The sequence below is a fragment of the Plodia interpunctella genome, chromosome 10 (genome assembly GCF_027563975.2).
Source record: "Plodia interpunctella isolate USDA-ARS_2022_Savannah chromosome 10, ilPloInte3.2, whole genome shotgun sequence".
NCBI classification, from domain to species: domain Eukaryota; kingdom Metazoa; phylum Arthropoda; class Insecta; order Lepidoptera; family Pyralidae; genus Plodia; species Plodia interpunctella.
Window position 1 is genome coordinate 7,342,375 of NC_071303.1, and position 22,131 is coordinate 7,364,505.

The following is a 22,131-nucleotide window of genomic DNA, read 5'->3' on the forward strand; positions in this document are numbered from 1 at the left end:
AAATCTTAAGGCTAAATATGCATATTTGTGGCACCATGTTTATGTTACAAGCCCATTGTGGGAGGAAAGTGGAGCGGACATAATGGGAAAGGCACTTCTTAATGTCATGTAAGATGTTACGTAACCCTAATTTTATGTGTTAAGGTTCCATGCTCTAATAATAATACTTGTTACAGTTTTAAGATTACCTATGGGTACATCAACCTGTAATATTTTTAGAGCTGTAGCTACGCTCTATTAAGATACTAAGCATAAAAATTAAAGCATACATTAAAGCTAAAATATGTTATATCACTATCGCACTTTATAATATTTGCCATAGTCAGAAAGAGACAGAACATATTTTGGTATAAAGTACCTGTGTTTAAACTTTTTTATGAATAAACAGCGTGAGTGGCTAATATGTTACGTAGGTTTATTTAATAAATAATTAATGAAAGTTACCTTCTATAACTTAAAAATAAATGATTTATGCTAGTGGTTTGTAACCTTGGTAAATATTATTTAATTTAGAATATGGCGTAAAACAGTGCCTGTGAATGTCTAATTTCTGAAAGTATACTTCTGATGTTCCTAATACAATCGAACATAAGTATAAAAAGTCTGAGACATTTTCACTTACGTGTGTTAATGTGGAAAACCATCAAGCATTCATCGATTAATAAAACTACCTACTCGTAGGTATATACTTACTTATGATTCAACAAAATGAAGTATCAAAATAATAAAATTATCATAAATGCCATTATAGCAAAATAATCACTTCATTAAACCTAAAGTTTGTCAGAATTCCATCTTCTTATTGACTTCTCTGACGATTTATATTTCCTAAAAATAATTAAAATATTTTGACAACAAAAAACTGAAAGGGGTTTCCTTATTTCTTATTGTATAATTATATAAATTTATATATTTAAAATGTCGTATTGACTCGATGGAAAGTGTATTGATGACAGAATTATTCAAGTAAATAATTGTAGATTTTTTGTATTTTTAATAGTAGATATATAAGAAAAATAACTACCTATTTACTTAGGGTTTTTTCACAATAACAGTAATTAAATAAACATACACAGTACACACTGTTTATAAATACATGTCAAAACAGAGGAGAATCAGCATTTTTTACAGCACCTACACAGATTCTGCCATAGAATTATTACCTAATGGCAATATGTAGGTCTATGAATGAAGATAAACGTCTAATTGAATATTTTCTGTACAGCAGAATATCTGTGCTCTTGTGTGTGTTAAATCTAAAAAGTTTTTAGGTAGACATAAAAAAGAGATATTGCGGAAGAGGCCACAAACGGACACCGCGTCAGCCGGAGTCGTGTTTTTGTGTCTTTTCGTTATTCCTATCTTGAGAAGTTAGGTGCGCATTATACAATTTCGGCGGGCATTAGTGACTAATTTGAAATCTACGATTCATAATATCACTCCAAACAAGCAGCCATCCCAAACTTCTGTAATTTTTCATGAATGGAGTAAAATCATTGGCTATTGTCATTTTTGACCACATTTGAGCAATCAATTTAATTAGATTATAGGCTCAGCACTCTATAATTTTTTTTAATGATAACTTTTCTATTAAGTACCTAAAGATGAAAAGATAAATTGTGCAGCTTCGTTAGCATATAAGTGAACGTACCAGTGATTCAGTGTGCTCCACTTTAGGGCCGTTGCACAACCGTTGTGGTACGAATCTCTTCCTCGTACCTTCTAATGGACAATGTCCTGTCCGCACTAATGAATAATGTACTTGCGATCCAGATTACAAGGTGATTGTCCGAAGTGAATGTTCTATTTATTAGTGTGCTATATGATTTCATAAAATGATTGCAACTATTCCCATCCAGATATTATGAAGTATCCGTTTTATAAACCTCAAATATGCTATTATAATCAGAGTTAAGAAACCTCAAATGTGCCTCAAATACTCACTAATCTCAAATCTACCTAAAATCAGATCAAATCTCATGCAATAAATTAATTAATGACAATGTAAGTATTTCACAATTGGCATTAGGATCGGTACCATGTAGGTAAGCAAGAAGCACTTATTTAAAAACTTCAATGTTTATTATATCAATGCTCTGAGGGAAAGCATTGATCGATAGAACGTTGGGGTTGTTCCTGAAGTCTACAGGAAAACCACAGACTGTATCAATATTTATTGTTTTGTAACCTAAAATAATCGCCAAATGTCACTTCTTAGCCAATCGCAAACATATGTCCTAATTTCAGATTGCTTTACAATTTGTCAAAATGTCAAGTAGGTGCATTTTCCTTGTTGAGTAAAACCACAAGTGTAGGTAGTGTTATTTCTCAATTAAAACCTACAATATTTTGACAAGTAATGATTTATCTAAATATCACACACAACAATTATCACGCTGACAAATCTCAGCAGTACCATTGAGTTCCGGCAATTAATTGAAACATCAAGGCCTCAAAAAGGTTAGTTTTTTCGTTTTTAGCCCATCACCAACATAATTTCTATGGCTTAACAACCTAACGAAATGTCAAGTGGGTGTGCATTTTCCTTGCACACTTGCGTTTAAGTTAACTGAGACTTATTTTTTTAAAGTAAAAACATGAAACCTCCCACACACAAATCAAATTCAACGTATCAAGACGATGTGATCACCAAAACAGTCAGTAGGTATTTAATGACCACAAGAATTATTATTGGTAATCGAAGTGCAATTATATAGAAATTTCACACCATATACATTTCACCTTTGTTTGCCGACAAATAAACATTTTAATAGGTAAATAATTATGGCATGGCAATCCACAAATGAGAGATGGTTTTGTAGTTTTGAATGTTTGTTAATGACTTACAAATCTACATAAAAAAATAAGTACTGAGGTAAATCTTACTGTCTGAACATCAAATGAATTTAAGAAACTTTAGAATTTAAGAAACTTTAATTGAGTTTTATTTGAAAAATATCGTTATATCGTATTCAATCTTTAAAGACATCTTTTTAAGCTTAGACGGCTCTTGAAGGATTTTCACACCGACTTTTTTTGTTCCTTCATTATGAAAAAAAAATCTTTAAAATAATCCGCCAACACCGTGATTGTATTTGAAGTTTTATTTAACTATAAATCAGTAGAAATAACTGTCTAGGTGCATAATGTACCGCGATTTATGTTGTCGCTTCGTCACTGCGTAATATCCTGGGAATGAGAACCAAATTGGAATGTTTGGCCAATCTGATCGTTACTTAAGATAACATTTCTAATAGTGTCCATACACGAAATAATAACTAAATTATCGTAGGTTCATTTCGACCGCCATTTGATTAAGTTAGTCTATTTGTAGTACCTAAACACGACAGGTCACGATAGGAAAATGTACCTATATCTTTGAAGAATTTTACTGTTTATTATACTTTGTATCTAACCAAATATTTAAGTAATAGAAAAATAAATATTTTATTTATTACTTTTTCAAATAATTACTGACAAAACATATTTAAAAAATCTTAACACATACAATATACATATAATTATGCCACAAAGTATGTAATTATCAAGGCCCATAAAATAAGTAGCTTGTTTGCCACATAAGTTTAGTACCTATACCAATGTGACAAATGTACCTATAGTACTCTTCATAGAGCACCACCTGCTTGCGGTGAAGGAAAAAAATCATGAAGAAACCTGCACGCTGGTTGATTATTAACTTGTGTATGAAATAGAGAAGGCAATGGCAAAACAGTGCCAAGAAAGCAGTTGTTTTTCATTCCACGTAATAATGACCACGACCCTCAGCCATGAAGAAAGAAGTGGTTTTATTTAGTTTATAATAAGTTTACTTACATAAAATTCACAAAATAATTATAACAAAATACATTGATACTTCTTTTTTATTCAAATGTATTTCCGTTTGCTATAAAATTATATCAAATAAAATATACTTAATAACGTCCATTATGCTCAGTTGCGTTACGTTGTTACTTCACTTTTTCGTGCATATCTCAATGACAACTTACATGAAATAATAAAACTAAACGTTTGTATTGTGCAAACAGTAAATAACAATCAGCATTAATTTTAAATACTATTTTTCGTTGTTATGAAATTTAATGTCAGATCGTGTAAGTACAAAAGTTAACGTTAAAGCTGACTGGTGAACCTCACTTTAATGTTAAGTATGTTATGATTAACTTAACGAAAAATCTTATTCTGTAGAACAAGACAAGAATCTGCTGAAAATCCCAGATGTTTTGAATCCACGACTGCGCAACTATGTTACTTTACTTAACATAGGCGAATATGAAAAAAAAAAACTTATTTTACGACTATACATCGACTGACTATACATGACAATATCATCAATTTAATAGGTCCCTGACTTGAGCTAATAGAGTCGATGGACCGCTTTTAAAAGCCAACGACATCCCACGATAGAACCGGTCGGAAGGGCATTCGCTTGCTTTTTGGATTGAAGTGCAAAAATAAAAGATAGGAGACTCTTGTTTGTTAGGGTCAATATAACCATTAAAATAGCACAGGGTTTAATTTATTTTTATGGCAATTTTGATAGTCTTCCAGTTTGTTCATTTTTAAATTCTGAATCCTGTAGATAGCGTCATTTTCAAGATGGATATAGAGGATGTTTTTTTAATGATTTGGAAAAAATATTTTAATGTGGAATAGGATCTATAATTATAATGTATACTAATATTATGAATAGGAAAGTGGTTTTGGTTGGTTTGCCCCTATTTCATGTGAAAACGGAGCATTATAGGATTGAGTTGATTTTTGGGTGGGGAGATAGTTGGAGAGCTGGAGATTGACATAAACAATTTTTTCTACGGGAGGAGCCGTAGGCAATAGCTAGTATCATATTTAATTTTAAAAGTAGTGGACGAAAAATACCAGAAAAAGCGATTCGTGGAAATAGTGGAGTGGAAAGATTTTTACCCAATAGTGTTATTTTTAAAAACGTATACACAAACATACTTATACTTATTATGACAAATAACCATGTGATTAACATGTTTTTAATGATAAGTACCTAAATAGAGTGTAATTTAAAAAAAATCGCGTCTTGACGATTATTACTGAAAGATTATGAAGCTGTGTAAATTTTATTTTATATTAATTCACTCACTCTACGCGATTATCGATTTTATCTTCATCGATAATTCATTTTTTTGTGACCTCCAGGTAGGTGTTCTGAAAAAGGAAGTATTGAATATTTATCAATATGTTTTTTTGCTGGTGAACGAAGTTGAAATTATTTATTAATTTATTATATTTTAAAATTAAAAAGTATAAAGACTTTTAACATTTTCGGCGTTTTCATGTTTTTTTTTTTATATTGTCCATTATTTCATTTTATACAAACGAAGATATGTTCTTGAATATATATTAAAGATTTTGATGAACATTGGCACAAAGTTAAGATGAAACCTTCAGGATATACTATTATCACTAACTAACCTACTGTTTTATGCTTTAACGCGAGCCGTGACGGGCCGCAAATCATCAATAAACTTGCAATTTTCTCTTCATCCCACCTGGCATTTACAGTATAGGTACCACGCAATAGATAATGTCCAAGATTGATGACTAAATTATTAGGATCTAGACAGATTAAAAATTATTGTTACAAAAAATATATACCTACTTAGCACTTAAATTCCAGTTGACATTTAAATTAGAGGTCAAGACCATAATATTTTTATCTTTGTACAATATGGTTCAGGGGTCATCTTTGGTATTAACGACAAAAAAGTGTTTTTTTTTTAACAAACTGGATAGGACTTAAAGTTTTTAATCGTGTGCCGCTATCATGGAACATATTGAAGTATCCAGAACTGGCCACTACATATATAAGTATTATTTAAAAAGCAATTATTAGGTACATTTGAAAATTGAACTATTTGGCTGTAGAATGCAGTTTGTTTCATTCGACTGTCAATTGTTTACATTCATTGTGTGGCGAGATATAAAAAATTGCGTGTCACATACATATTATTATCACAATGGATTAACCTCGAAAAAATTTTTGTGCGATGCATCACTAATTACAGGAACCATTTAATTTTTTCTGAAATAATAATCACTTCCTCATGAAATATTTTTGATCATATTCAGTTAAAGTCCAAGAGTAAGCCAGGTACGCCATTTTGTCTAAACATCAGCGGCGCGCCGGTTGAAATCAACGTCAAATATGAAGGTGTAACTCACGCTAAGGGTGGGTTGCACCAAAAACTTTGACGTTTACTTTAACGTACACAGAAAAACGCAAAGTATGGCATTTTTTCTAATCGGCGGCGGCGGCGCGTTCATTAAATTTAACGTCAAAGTTAACTGGTACCTTAAGTATATCTGTATCTGTATCTTATGTATATTATTCAAATGAGACAATAGTTACATTACAAGTCGTGCTTAGTGAAATGTGTGGACTTAGTGGGTGGACTCAGTGAAATGTTCATACAATGTGTCATACATATTCATTGCGACATGTACCTATGTTGTTCACTAAGTATGTGCACTATAATATTTTAATCCATGTAGTTTCTAACTAACCAGTTAGCGATTCGAATATACTAATGATATGGGCGTATCGTAATGTTGTATGTTAATGTTCTGATTCCAAATATTTTGTTTAGAAAATATATATTAGAGCTATCCTTCTTAATGATAAAAATATATGTGTTTGATGAGGTATGTTCTGCTCATGTATTTTATAGATTCTCTGGTTGGTACACGGATAAATTGGCTTATTAAGTATCTATCACTATATTTCCTAGTATTCTTTGTTAGAATCTGATCTGAAAAATGTCAAAGAAAATAAAAGTTTACGTGACCAGACACGAGTTTTTTGTTACACAATTATGCAAAATCTACTGAACGTATTTTGTGACATTTGGTACACGTGTAGAATATACGAATACTGTATACTGTATATAAATGTTATCACGAAATTATTTTCTAACAATCCATCACTTCTATGCTAAAAATAAATACTGTCCTTACTAATAATTAAAAAGAAATTGAACAAGCTAATTATAAATATCATATTTATTATAAGTGTTCGTTATGTAATACATATAAAATAATAAATGTACATAACAGTGCAGAAAGTGACGCAGTTCTCACTTAATTATTATTATATCTTAATGATTACTATCGGCAAACGATACCTTGTACTTTTCAGATAATAAGTTCCGGAGAAAGTGTTTCATAGACAGCTGATTTGATGTATTGCTTTAGGAACCTTGTAAAACGAATTATAAAACAAAAACTAAAAAAATCTATTATATTTTTAGTAATGTATAATTTTATGAAAGCCGGAAAGCGGACCCTGGGCTAAACGGTTGAGAAAGGAACCTGGTAAACGCTCAAATGAACGAGATAATTTTATGAAATTGTTTGGAAAAATAGGTAAGGTACTCCCCACGGGCGAAAATACACTGCTCTGTTTTAGTAACCAACACAACACACAATCGTTAAATATTATAAAAAGAAGTCGCGTCTGTCTGTCTGTGTGAACATTATAAACTCAAAAACAACCATACCGATTTTTGTCCGATTTTAAATACATATATAGTGTGAATCCTAAAGAAGGTGTTAAGGTATTACCCAAGGGAAGTCGGGACGGGCCGCCATTATGAGCAAAAAGAGCTAAAATTTAACTAACTACGTCGAATTACAAACATATTAAATAAGTATTGGTAAAAATCTATAAAGACCATACGGAAATCTTGGCTTTATCATTAAAGTATCAAAAGAACTCCTATTTTGAAACAAATCGTATGTACTCGTAAGATTAGTTTAATTAAATTATAACTGAATTTTAATTTGCTTTATTAAAACCTCCTTACATAGTTTTCTTATCATTCTTTCATTAATTTCAACACTGCATTTCAATGACACCACAATATTCTGCACAATGATCGTTAGCACACCTAAATTGGAATTAAACGATATCCTTTCGAAAGATGCGCGATTCTCGTTTTCGCAGACGGCAATGGCCTGATAAACTTAAAAATCCAGGAATCGAAACCGGTTTTCGTCAAATAACGAACATTTTCGCTTATACTCTTTAATCGTAGAATTTACCTTTTCACCTAATCCGTTTCGAAAAAAATAACCTTTTCCCAAAAGGTATAAACGGAATAGGATCAAACACAATGTAGCCCATCTGTTTGTCTGTCCTTGCCAATACATTTTCGTCTCTAGGATTACCTGATTAATGATTTTATTTCACGGTTTTGAGTGTTAGATATATTGAAGTCGGTTTAATTTGTTTTTTAAAGTAAGTACTTATTATATTATGCACGCTATATGTCCATTGCTACAAAATTAACATTATTGTCATGATTGATTATCATGATCTTGGTGGCGTCTGCGAATTCTTCGACGTTCTCATTAGACTGGTGGCCACGGTTCATTTATTTTAGGTTCTCGCAATATGTCAAAATGTGTGAGTAATCAAAATTGTATTATTAATGCGACTTCTATCTTTGTGAGACTTATATTTTTTCATTGATAAATTCTTATCTAATAGTAATATACTTGTAAGTATAGTTCAAACTACAAGTTTACCAAAAAGACATCAACTTGCACTAATATGGTACTTGTTGCAAATTGACACTTGGTTATTTCTTTCTCTGTTTTATCTAAGCGTTTCCTAGGTTCTTCCTCAGCCATTGAACATCGGAGCCCAGGGTCCGGTCCCTAGTTGCCAGACCATAGGTACATTAATGTCATCTTTGAAGACTTCAAGTCAGCATTTCTTGGGTTTGCCCCTTTGCCATGATAAGTTAATGTGCTATTGAAATCCGATGTTGCATTTTGTTGTCAAATAATTTCCGCAAAATGTTTATTAGTTTTTTACCTAAGTCCACATTTGGAATTTTTTTTGCCCCTGTTAAAAAATAACAGATCTTTACCAGCCTTCTTGCAGTGTCTGTAGACACAATAGAAGATCAATTGACAGCTCCGACGGTCACCAATGTCCCCCGTGGCGATCGAAACTGCATATAAAATTGTTTAGTGATATCAGACTGCAATAACCAGCTGGAAAGTGAAATCTCACCCACTGTGGACTCAGAAAGTAAAAGTGGCATACAGACGGACACTACGAGATACTTTATATCGACTTGTGTTAAATCATAGCTGTTTATTACGCAAACAAATTCTTTAAAAAATCTTGAGGCGGTCTCATTAAAATTTTTGCATACATGTTTGGCTAGGTTAGGAATGAATCAAACATTCGAATTAATGCAGTATGTTGGATTATGTGCGACTTGATACTAGCGAATTTGATTATTTTTATCTTTGTACCTGTATTTAAAAAATAAAGTAAAAGTAATTATTCTTATAGTTTTTTTTTTTTCAAATAGGGCATAAGGTACACAAAGCTCAGCGCAGATGGCGCTACTGGTACAACTAAGATACACAAACATTGCCAATGGAGGCAAAAAGCGCCAATTTTAAATATTGTTGCATATTTACGACCAAAAATACCAATAAATGTGCAGTATTTCTGCCTATTCAGCTAGCTCGAAATAAGCGCATGATCAATCAAACTAAGTATACAGTTTTTAATTTCGTAAAAACAAAAAAGATATTTAATAAATATCCTGTTTTTAAAATTAGGATATTAAAAATACATTTATTTTTAAAATCAGGTAGGTATTTTTTAAATTCATCCCAACATGTCAGAAGTTATTTATAAACTCGACCTGTAACATTTTGAGTAAGTATTTGAATAAAAAAATAATCGAGTTGGTATTTTTCACGGTCATATACCTATTTGATTAATTGATGTTAATAATATCATCACGTTATTTAAAAATATTTATTATAATTATTTGGACTGGCTCCATCTAAAGCATGGTCATGGGGCATGACTAGGATATTTTAAAATAACCGGGACAGAAGATAAAAAAGACAGAGATAGAAAACAAAACTTAAATCACATTTATAGGCGTAATACTGAAGAACTGAAAAATTGAAAAATATATTTCTCGTTAAAAATGGGAACAAACGTACAAAATGACACCTTTACTGCTTCATACAAAATTACCCAAACTCCTGTAATAAGAATACGTAGAAGACTATTAAACTAATATAGATTCGCATATATACAACTGCTTTAATATAGAATGTATGTATGTAATGATATTATCTGTAATACTACTATAATATTAGTGCTATATACGACATGGATGGCTGACTGCACTGAATTAACTAGGTCAGAATCACACATCGCAGTATAAGTATATGCGAAATAAATATTTATAATATATAACACCGCCCTATTAAATTCTTCGTCATTAAAGTTTGCCATCAAGCTCTGTTACCAAAACTTGTTTTGCATGACAAAATTGATTCACGTCTTGGCATCGCACCATTATGGTATAAATATTGAATTCAATAATATTATATCCTAATGTCCGTAAGGACTGACGTTTTCAATAATTGAATCCCAAAGCTAGAATATGAATATTACTTGACATCTATAATACATTTATTTATTTATTTATTGTTGATTTATGATACTTATACTACTTATGTTGAATAAAGAATTTGGAATTTGAATTTGCGAGCTCAATATGGAGTGGCAGTAGTAGGTAATCCAAACCACAGATTTAATTAATTTATCCCAATCTTACTTAATAGGAATGGGAAAGTTTGTGAGATTGTTTGGGTTGTAACTCTATCACTCAAAAGCAGCTGGACGGGTTTTAATGAAATTTCGTTTTCACGTAGATTTGAACGTGGACACGAGTACTTTTTCCGAAATAAATTCCTGCGGTTATGAAGCCTCGAGGCTTGTATGTTAAAAATTCTAGTCAATGCTAGTTATTAGAACACATAGAATATCTGTAGTACACTGTTACTAACTTGCTAAACTGTAAATTAAACACTTAGGTAGGACTACTTAATTTGCTAAACAGAAGTGTTAAAAAATAAAAAATACCTAGGTAATAGTAAATAGTTTATTAAGAACGATCCATGATCTAATTAATTACTTATTAAAGAAACTGACGGTTTAAATGTTATGCAAGCGTAATTTTTAATATGAATATGACTCATGTGGTTGCAAGGTACAATTGTCCAACTCGAATGTGACAAGATTTTTGCAAAAGTAGTTTTTTTTAACTCACTCTTTTTAGTAACAAGTATTATCGTAGATTTAATTTCGAATATTCGTTCGCATTTTCTTTATGATTCTAAGTGCAATTTTCAAGTTTAAGTATTTCGTCATTTTATTTGGTTTTATATTTATTTATTTTGATTAAGTCAGTTAGATTTCCGCGAAAATTTCTGAATGAGAGTTAATTATAAACTACTGACATTTTAGATACTATTATCGATTACCACAATTACTGCACCGACGAAAATGTATTGCCTGCTTTTTTTAAAGTAAAATTTAAAATATCTATATTTCTGAGACTCACCAACATCTCTGTAATTATTGCTTGATCTCTGAGCATTGGTCAGCAACACAAGCGACATCAGAAGCAAGCCTGGGACATTGTTTACAAAAATTAACTTCATTTTTAACACTACTAAAAATATTTCTTAGAAAATCACAACGTTACGACAAAAAAAGAATAACAGTTAATTGCTTGTCGAATATGAATTAAAAAAAATGTATTTTCGAATTTAGAAACTCGATTTCATTTTCGCGCGATGTAACAGTTGCCGCGTTTCGGAAAGCGCGTGCGTCGCGGCCTTTGGAGGCTAAACTGACGTGTTTGAAGCTGCGCTGGCGCAGGTGTACGGAGAAAGAAGCACGCAAACTCATCAAAAAAACGCAGACCGGTCAGCTTACCATCTTCGGAAGTCAATTGTCGTGCTTTACGTTACAACGTAATTACAGTCAATATTAATTCCGCGGTGTCTTTTACATGTGGTAGTTTAGTATTTACCGGTATATGAAAACATCGAATCGAATCAAATTTTCTGAATTCTTATTGTTCTGAGCCTAATTAGCTACTTATATTATACACCATATATTGTACACCAAGAAAAGAAAGTAACAGATTATAACTGTTGATGCCCGAAATGGAGTCGAGAGCCGCGAGATCGCAAATTGTTAATCGTACTTGTACTTTCTTTCCACCGACGAGTAGGTGCTCACTTATATGCTTACTTATAATATCTTTCTATGCGGATAATAAAATATAATAATAATAAAATACAATGTCTAACGTTTATTCGCAACCACGTCAAATATTCAGTAATTTTCCAATTAATCAAATCAGATACTTTTGTCTAATGTCAAAATCAAAATTGTATAATATGGAACTTGTATGACAGTATGTCTTGTGACTTCACGGATTTTGGAGTTAAAAAACATTTATATACTACTTACTTACTCGGTATATTGAGTCTATTTTATTGAGACTGAAAAATAATAAATCTCGTAAATAAATAGTGTTTGATTGTTTAGGTAGGTACGTTCATATATTTTATTTTTTATCCAGTTGACTTCATATACGTTGTAAATGTACCTAATTAATAATAAAATTTTGATTCAACTCCAGTACACACGGGCATGGTGACAGAAGATAAATTAAATAGAAAGAAATAGAAACAAACTACTTAAATACATACCTACAATTGCAACAACCACAACTTCAAGAGGGTTGTTGCAGTATGTATCTATTAAAGTAGTTGGTTTCTATTGATATATACCTATTGAAAATTTGCTTGCTGCCATTTTAAAACATACATTTGTGTTGAAATATAAAGATATAAGTATTAAATACAATCACATAAATACTACATTAAAATAATTACAAATGTATTACGAACTAGCTAGGTAGATATATATAAGTCTTGTGGCTGTGAAGCACAGATATAAGAACATTACATTGAAGATGTTCTTAGCATGGATTTAGTAAGTACTTCGACGGAGTACCTACTAATTCCATGGTTCTAAGGGTCACAATTCCACCCGCAATCACACACACACACATTGACTGTAAAATAACCATAGACAAAATTACGCATATATACTTGTAGTTAGAGCCGCGTAGATCAAGCGTAGACATAAAAAAAATAAGAAAGCAAATGGCGTCAAATGTCAAATGAATAAGAATAATTGCTTGGTCGATTGCGTTTGCGTGTGTTCTTTCCCGTGGTAATTTATTTAGTTTATTGTTAACCATGGCTGGGTTTACGGAAAACGCGTTAATACGTAAACTGCAGGAATTAAATTCTAGTCAACAAAGTATTCAAACATTATCTTTGTGGTTAATTCACCACCGAAAACACCATGCCGCAGTAGTGAAAACTTGGTATAAAGAATTGTTGAAAGGTATGTAACCTTTATTTATTAATTTTCTGGACTATTATTTTAGCATAGCAAATCTAGTTAAGGTCGCAACCCCCGCACTCTTAATAAACCGCCTTTTTAATAAACCAGTTTGCAAATTATTTAACTCTTCAGAATGTGTTGAGATGACCATTTTAAAAAATTGGAATTTGCAACCTCTATGAATTTCCTAATGCGTTTTTAATGGCATTTAACCACTATTATAGATAGCTACAATATACCTTCTCTTTAAATGAAGAAGAAACTATAGGCTGCTGCCTGTACTAAGGTATATAAATAATAAAAATCAGTAGAAAGATTTTATGTGATTTGTTGTCATTCACATCATCATCATTACTACAATTTGAGCCATATTTCAACTCAATATTATTTTAGAAAATATTTTGCAATTTATAGTTTAATTTAGTCCCAAATAAATAAATAAAAACGTCACTTCCCATTTTGGCCGGACAAGGGTTTCAAATTGGGCCCTCTTGGACTTCTGAATCATAAATAGAAAGGTAAGATGCGACACTTGCTGTATAGTTTTTGGTTTTCCTAATATATACAGATTAATTATTATTACAATAGTTACTAAGTAATCACTGGGTGCATTGCTATGCCATTTGCACCCATGTGAGCACTATATGGAAATTCTGAGAATGGTGATGTGAACTAAGACTTTGCTTGCTTTAAGAGGTTGCTTGCAACCCAGTCAGGATAAATATTACATAAAGTTGAATGTCACAAACAGTGACACTCACTCACTTTGTTTACCTACCATCTCAGGTTTAGGTTTAAATACATTTATTCTCATTAAGACAATTTGTCACTTACATGAGAACTTAAATTAATATTTACGATATTAGATATTAGTTTGTTGTCCCTAAAGGTTTCACAATAAAGTATTTAACTTACATAAAAAATAAAACAAAACATAATTATCACTAGGTAGCAGGTATCAAGTACAATAATTTACTCACATCCAATCAAGTAAACTCAAGACAGACATGTAATGTAACATTATGATGGTATTATTAATAAATGAGTATGAATTATTCATTTTAATATAAATAATGTGACAACATTTGGTAAAGCTTATTTATATGCAATAATACTTAATTTTAATGAATTAAATTTCTTAATAATTGTGGCTTTTGCAGCTAAAGATAGCAAGCAGCTTACATTCATGTACCTTGCTAATGATGTCATTCAGAACAGCAAAAAGAAGGGTCCTGAATATGGAAAAGCTTTTGGGGAAGTCCTTGTAGATTCTTTCAAGCATATGGCTAAAACTGGTATCAGTGAGAAGACCAAGAACTCCCTTCATAGAATTCTGAACATCTGGCAAGAGAGAGGTGTTTACGATGCTCAGAAAATACAAGAGTACAAAGTAGCAGGTAATATACTTTTTTTCCAAAACATCTTGGTATAGACGAGGCACTTCCACCACCACTACAAGGATGTCATAAAAGGGGGCTTAACAACCTAACTGACAAGTTTACCATAGAAGATCAATGTCAATTCTCTTACTGTAACACATCATTTACTTGTGAATCCTTGTAATTATTCTTACACATTCTTTATAATAACACCATTTCAGTGGATCCTAACGATGCTGTTCCGATTCCCAAAAAAGTGAGTAAGCGTAAATCAGTGGACTCTGAAACCAAAGAACCGGAGAAGAAGCCGAAGACAGAACACAAGGAGAGGCCCTCGCGCCACGAGAGGAGGCGCAGTGAGACCAAAGTGGAGGTGGATGGACAGATTGAGACCCACATCACACTGAGCCCGAAGACTCCACCTGGTGATCCACCAGAGCCTGAGGAACTTATTAAGGTAATAATAAATTGAGTGGTGATAATGTGTGCCAATATATTTCATTTCCGAAATACTAGTATGTAAAATTTTACATGTGAAAGTGCCTATACTTCATATAATTCATCACAAAAAGAGTGATAATTCATCACAGCTTTTTATTTCACATATAATATCCCTTCTACATATATGCCTTATCTTTGTTACGCTTATGTTGATGGTATAAAGCAGTTATAGATTACATTATGTCACATAATATTGTGATTATTTTACGATGTATTTATTGATGACTCAATCTAATTCACGAAAATATTACTTAGAGCACAAAATTTCTTTCAAGTTTGGAAATATCATTCTTATTAAAATCAAGATTGCTATAAATGTAATGACTTAACAAAGTAATGCTCAGTTATCATTATTAATAAATATGTATAGTATGAATAAATACAAAATATGTTGTATAATCTTTTTACACAGATATTAGGCTTTTAAAATTTGTTAGGAACTATGTTTTACCATATCCATACCAGATGTATCACTTAGCGATAAAGTGATAACTTTAGTATATTATATGCGACGTAAAAATATTTTTTTCCTAAAAATATTAATATACTACATATATAAATGGAATATTTTTTACTTCCAGGCTTTGCTAGAATTGGAATCTAGCGCTTCGAGCGACGAAGCGGTGCGCGAGCGCATCGCGTCCCTTCCGCCGGAAGTGTCCGAAGTGCAATTATTGTCTAAGTTAGAAGGTAAACCCCTTTACAAAGCCATTCTGATACTTGTAGAACGTTTGTTCCGATGCCTTGATAATAAAGTATTATTATTCTGGAGTACCTGGTTTTGTTTCATTTCTCTCATGTGGTGACTTGACTTACGGCTCCTAAGGCCCCAGACAGTGGGAGCGGTTCGCCGTCGAATTTCTTCATAAATAAGTTCAACATTCCTCGAAATAGGTGATTACTCTTTGAATGATACATTTACTATTCTTAGCCAATACAATGATTTATACACCAAAAAAATGTATTAATCGGCATGGGTCTCATTCAATTATGTCGAAACACATACTCAATTTGTTGTTTATCAAATTTCATTGTACTATTTCATATATATGAAATTGGATGGCTAAACTGTTTTTGCATGGTCAGGACTAAAGTATTTGGATGTCACAAAAAATATTATAGCAAGGGATATTTGGGTAATGGTTTTTCATCATCGTTATTTCTCTATACCAACCCTTTGCTGGCTCAGGCTTCCCTTATTTATCGCTTTTCCTATCGTGCCTGTTACTTTCCCTTCATTCTCTCATTTTAGTGTATTTCCAGTTACTTCAGTCGCTGCTAAGCGTCGGAGCCCAGGGTCCCCTTTCCTACTTTTCACTATTTCACACTATCTTTAGCACATTTAGTAGTGATCATTGACACGCATGTCCTCTATTGACAATATCAAGCCAACACTTGGTTTGCCACGCTAGACGTGGCCGTACTAGCGCGGCCGTATCGATATCCATATTCTTCAACCAAAGTCGACCTCCGTGGCATAGTAGTCACCACGCCCGTCCATGTCGTATTAAGTGACCCAAAGGAGTATAATATATTACAAGTTTGGAATTATTAGACGCAACTTAAATTCTTTTTTAATTTTTTCTTTCCCACTTCTTAATCCGACTGAGCGTTACAAAGGAGGGTAACGTTTTTCTCACAATGAAGTGGAAGTATTCAAGCCCAAATCCGTTTTCCACTATTGTAGTGATGTGCATAGATACGTACGTATCACGTCTCTTTTTACGATGTAGACAGAGCCATGAGTTGCAAAAAGTCCACGTTTATTTGTTTGACGTGGGCTTAGGTATTGATGGATCAAATTAGTTCACAAGTTGCTAACATATCGCATTTGTAATCCTTTCTTTCACTTGTGCATAGATTTTTCTATTATTTGGATATTCTGTCCGATAAGTTGTATGACAGATACTTCACCCGACTTGTTCAGACTTATTCTTTTACAAAAGCCACCTGAAGTCCTTGGTCTATCTTCTAAACAAATATTTTTATTCTACATGGAATGCTCTATCACTCACTCACTCAAATTAGTATTTATTTGATAATCATCACGTGGTTTCCCACGCGTTGATTTTAACCAGTCTGACCCTGAAGGCGTTCCATTATATTAGTTGTCAATTCGTCAAGGTCATCTTTAATCTAGCTGTAAAAGAACTTTTGATTAGGATACTAATTTATCGTTTGACTAGACAAAATGAAAGACTGACGTTATGGAGTGGTCCTATTCTAGGGTGCGATCCTTGCTTTGTAAATTATTTTGAAAAATTTATGCATTTGTCTACCTAGGAAGAATATGCCCAATGTTTTATATTGCAGGAAAACTCTACCATAGACTATCGCACATTTTGGTATAATTAATAATGCCATAACAGTTAAAGCTATTTTTTTAATTATTAATTTAACTACAAAGATAACAAATCTTGGTATTTTTATTGAAACTTCACTTTTTTTTTACACATAACAAATATGTAGTTAATTTATAACTCGTAATGTTGAAAAATATTGATGTCGAAATTGTATATTTCAATGGGAACACATGTCAAGATTGTGTAGACATACTTTTTACATTCGCCATCCAGCCGCCTCTTAGGGAGTGCTGTTATTACCATGAAGGTTGTCTAAAAGCATGGATATTAAGTCTAAATAGTAATATAGTTACTACTATATCTGAATAAATTATTTGACTACGAAATTCAATTTTCCAAACATTGTCTTTTATTCAAATAGTATTCAGTATTGGCCATACTTAAATATTATATATATAGGTATTACCGCACTTTTACCGCAATTCTAACTCGGCAAGACGTTTATTATAAAGTGAACTTTATTACGTCCACTGTAAGCATCAAGACGAGAGCTGACAGCAAGCAGATTCGATCGCTAATTTGTTGTCAATGTAAACTAAGTCTACGGACGAATTTCTGAATAAATGATTTGATTTTGATTTTGATTTTGATTTTGACGAGGCTTCAAAGCTCATTTTTCAATAAACATCTTGCTGGTTGGGTGCGATCGAGGCAATGAGATAAATAAGTTAATTCAATCCAAACTAATTTATATTATGTGCTAATAATATCTTCATTAATCACTTGTTCTCACCTGTATCATAAGATTGGCATTCAACTGTATTGGCATGTTAGTTCTGCTTTTAAAAGAAAAATAAAATAAAAACTAACTTATATTTCAGATAAAGAATCCGCGTTGTCGCTCAGTCACGTGGTGAACTCGGCCGTGGAACTACTAGCGGAATACAATCTCAGACTTTCCGAAGAATTGGAGAAGAGGAGGAGGGTCGCTTCCATGCTGAGGGACTTCGCGCAGGCGCAGCGGGACTTGGCCAAACAGGCGGAGGCTAGGCTCGAGGTGATTATGGACTTTAATTCCATAGTTATAAGGTGTTTTTTTTTTACTTTAACTTGCAATTTTAGAATAGACAGCGCGGCCGCAGCGGTCGAAACGCTCTGGGAACTCAGAAATGTCTTTGCAGTAAGATCTAAATGACTCATATTTTTTTTCTATTCTTCAGGAATACAACATAAAGCTACAAAAAATCTTCGCTGTCAAGAACGAAGTGAAATCTCACCTCGACAATCTTCCAGACGTCTCACGTCTCCCGGACGTGACGGGGGGGTTAGCGCCTTTGCCTTCAGCCGGAGATCTCTTTAGCGTTTGAAACCTAATAATTGGCCAAATAAGATTGCTAAGGAACAGCTGATTGGCCGGCTTTTGTGGTGCGTATGCAATCGTTTGTAGATAGAAATGTTATTAGGCAATTGTAAAGTTCACGTACTAGACTGGCGAATTTGTTCCATCAGTCTACTGAGTGAGTAGAGTAGTTCGAAAGAGGGACATCGCAGCCTATTCATACGACACTACTCCTACCATGCAAAGTTTTGTTCATTGAAATATGAGCTTTAATGCGTTCTAGATAGATATATTTCGCATTGACAACATATTAGCAGACAACTCACTACTTTACAGCTCTTTGTATTCAATGTAAAATATATCTACAGTAGACGCTTTAAAGCTCACTTTTCAATGATGTTTTTTCAGATGGGAGTGGTGTAGTATAAATTGACTTTTAAATAGAATATACTGATTAATTATTTTAAGTGTTAGAAATGAAAGCGTTAATGCCGTACCGAACGTAATGATGATAAAAGCTGTTACAGTCGTCTAGTGCGTGAAGTCTTACCCTCTCATTCATAAACAAGTTAAAGCATAAGCTTATAATATTTGGCATTGACAGAAAGAGACAAAACATATTTTAGCTTAAAGTGTGCTTCAACTGTTTTAATAAAATATAAGAGAGTCTGTCTATAAAGATTAAAAACGGATATTTATAGAACTTAATATTTTGCCATTGCAACACCAAATCGAATGGTTAAGATTGCTTGATTAGCTTTTATTGTTGCCAAATGCCTCGTTCATTTTCTATTCTTTATAGATAGACACTTTAACCCAATATTTCAATATTTGTGACAGAGTATTAATTTACAAATTACATAACTGTACGGTTTATTATTGATACTATATACAGATAAAACTGAACTCACTGTCAGCTCTTTTCATATCGGGCGATGCGGTAGAAGTGTGTTGTGACCTTACAAGGGCAGTAGCAATAGTTCTATCTCATGTGGCTACGCTGACCACGTGTCTCTAGTTTTTTTGTCTTTGATTTTTACCAAAAAATGTATATGCGGTGGTATTGAGACCGAATTGCACACAAATAAAATGATGTATATTTCGAAGAATATAATTATATAATTTCTTTATATATAATCTGATTCATCTTTCCATGAGTTGGCTCTTCCACAAAACCATATTAAAAGTGAAACTATGCCAGTAGTTTTAGAAACTGTAAAGAAATGTTTCAGTATAACTTTTAATTTGAATTCTGTTTATTTACCATATAGGTAACAGCATTATTATTTTTTGTGACATTTCTTAATTCGTTTTTCTAAATTAGGTCTTACTTGTCTGCTTAAAATGAAACTTAAATTATTGACAGCTCTTCAACCAATCACGGCCGACCAAATATGTCCCAAATAGACTCATTATTTTAGTAATCATTAAAAAAAATCATATTGTTTAATTGTTTACTGTTTAATTCAAATTCATTGTGTTGGTTTGTTGATTATTAGCCGCTATTTTAGCCGAATTTTCAAATACTTGTGTATTACAATATACATATGTCAGAAAAATTGTATTTTTTAAATTGTACCTATTGGAAATCTTTTAATGACTTATATAATAAACAAAATCAATTATGTTTTTCACATTATTTTAAACCACACAATAATTTTACATAATCACCTCTTTAAGTGTGTTTTTTTTCTTGATTCTGTTTTGAAGTATACTTACATATATTTTTAAGTTTCAGTGTGTATAAAGTTTTAGATTTAGTTGTATGTTTAAGGGTTTCGTTTTCGTGGCGCTATGCCATTTAATTGGATGTGTTAATTAATTATATAGTTTGTAGATTATTTGACATTGAAACTCGATTTACATAGCATGTACAAATTTTCTGTTAAAATCTGAGATTGTAAATTATTTCCATCGTAATTTTAGTGCCTGTTTAGACTTAACTTTCTCATTAATTTGGTTCATATACTCCTAATAATATTATGTCGATAAGCAAATGCTGTGATTAGAATGCTCTTGAATACGAAACTTGTTAAGCAATTACAAACTTATTTAATATGAGCAGTACTTATATTAGTACATACCTAACCTACATATGTGTTATTAGTTATATCCTGTCGTCCAATAGGACATTTCAGTGGAACCACGTGGTTCTACCGAATTGATACGGAAGAAGACGCAGCTGATAATTTTTTTCGAGATTGTGTAATTGTGTCACATTTGGAATCGCCTTTCTTTGCTGAATTCGAATAAGTGTAAATATATTTTTTTAAATCTGATGCTTGTTTTTAAGTTGGCTTTAACTAATATTTCATCGGTTTACATATTGCAAAAACATAAATAAAATATGCTCATCGAGATTATGCTTTCGTTAATCAGACAATGTTTGTTAAAATTATCAGCCATATGTACACTATTCTAAACCCAGTTTATTATAACAAGTGGTTTTAAGCTATGCCTAACTATACAGTGCCTTTAACTGGCACCGAAATTTATTATAGATACGTATTTATTAGTGCAAGTTTGTACATAATATAGGTAATTTTTAGTTTTTCAGTCGAGGTTTGAGTATTTGTGGATAGTTGCCATTAAAAAAATAATTCTGTATTCCTAAAAATGTGTGTAATAAAATATGTAAAACTTATAAGTATTACATATTTTATAACGATCTGTCGCTACTGTTAAAAGTATATGATAGAAAAGGAAGTGTGTATTACTTCTCTTTCTTTTGTATACTTGCATCCCTTTCTGTTGCAGCGAGAGATTTCAAAATGTGTAGACTGTTTTAGTTTGCACTTACTTTTAAAATATTAAACAATCTACAACTTTATTTAAATATTGACTGAAACGACGATAGAAAATTTATTTTTGAGGTTGGAGTTTTGTGAACCAAATATTGTAAAAGATTACGGTGCGTGTTAGTTTAAATTGATTATATTATTTAGCTATTACAGTCTATGTACAGCTAGATCGCTCATATGAATATATTTGTTATATTAACATAATACGAGTTTTATTTTCTGCCTCATTAGTTTTTAGATAGCACAATTAACTTTAGTTTGTATTCTATCTATGATCGCAATTCTATATACTTATTATAATGTATAATAAATAAAAAAACCCGGCGAATTTCATTTAGAACCTCATTTTTTAAGTCTTAAAGGAAATAAACCTTTAACAAGAGTTGAATTTTTAATTGTTTATACGCTATTGATAGATGTTTTGTCACTATCGCACTTTAAAATATTTGTCATTAACAGAGAGAGGTCAAACATACTTAAAGGTTTTATCTTTTTTATA

The 22,131-nt window shown here is 32.0% G+C and overlaps 2 protein-coding genes across 3 annotated transcripts in view; one reads left to right on the plus strand and one right to left on the minus strand.

The window, feature by feature from the left end:
• Positions 1-11,767, minus strand: part of tfc (triforce) — a 51,866-nt gene extending 40,099 nt beyond the window's left edge. For both annotated transcript variants that reach the window (XM_053750593.1, XM_053750592.1), the window contains exon 1: positions 11,442-11,767. In XM_053750593.1, coding sequence (XP_053606568.1) covers positions 11,442-11,541 — 100 coding nt within the window. In that variant the 5' untranslated portion in view covers positions 11,542-11,767. The remainder of the gene's footprint in view (positions 1-11,441) is intronic.
• Positions 11,768-13,056: 1,289 nt separating this feature from the next.
• LOC128673025 (uncharacterized protein) lies at positions 13,057-21,836 on the plus strand. Its single transcript, XM_053750606.2, has 6 exons — positions 13,057-13,309; positions 14,470-14,706; positions 14,910-15,145; positions 15,771-15,879; positions 18,374-18,549; positions 18,713-21,836. The coding sequence occupies exons 1-6, from the start codon at positions 13,159-13,161 to the stop codon at positions 18,857-18,859; spliced, it is 1,056 nt and encodes a 351-aa protein (XP_053606581.1). The 5' UTR covers positions 13,057-13,158; the 3' UTR covers positions 18,860-21,836.
• Positions 21,837-22,131: the final 295 nt, after the last annotated feature.

Coding starts and splice junctions, on each gene's coding strand:
- LOC128673025 (XM_053750606.2), top strand. CDS start 13,159: ATGGCTGGGTTTACGGAAAACGCGTTAATACGTAAACTGCAGGAATTA. Junction 15,880..18,373: donor ATTATTGTCTAAGTTAGAAG/GTAAACCCCTTT, acceptor CTTATATTTCAG/ATAAAGAATCCGCGTTGTCG. Junction 18,550..18,712: donor AGGCGGAGGCTAGGCTCGAG/GTGATTATGGAC, acceptor TCTATTCTTCAG/GAATACAACATAAAGCTACA.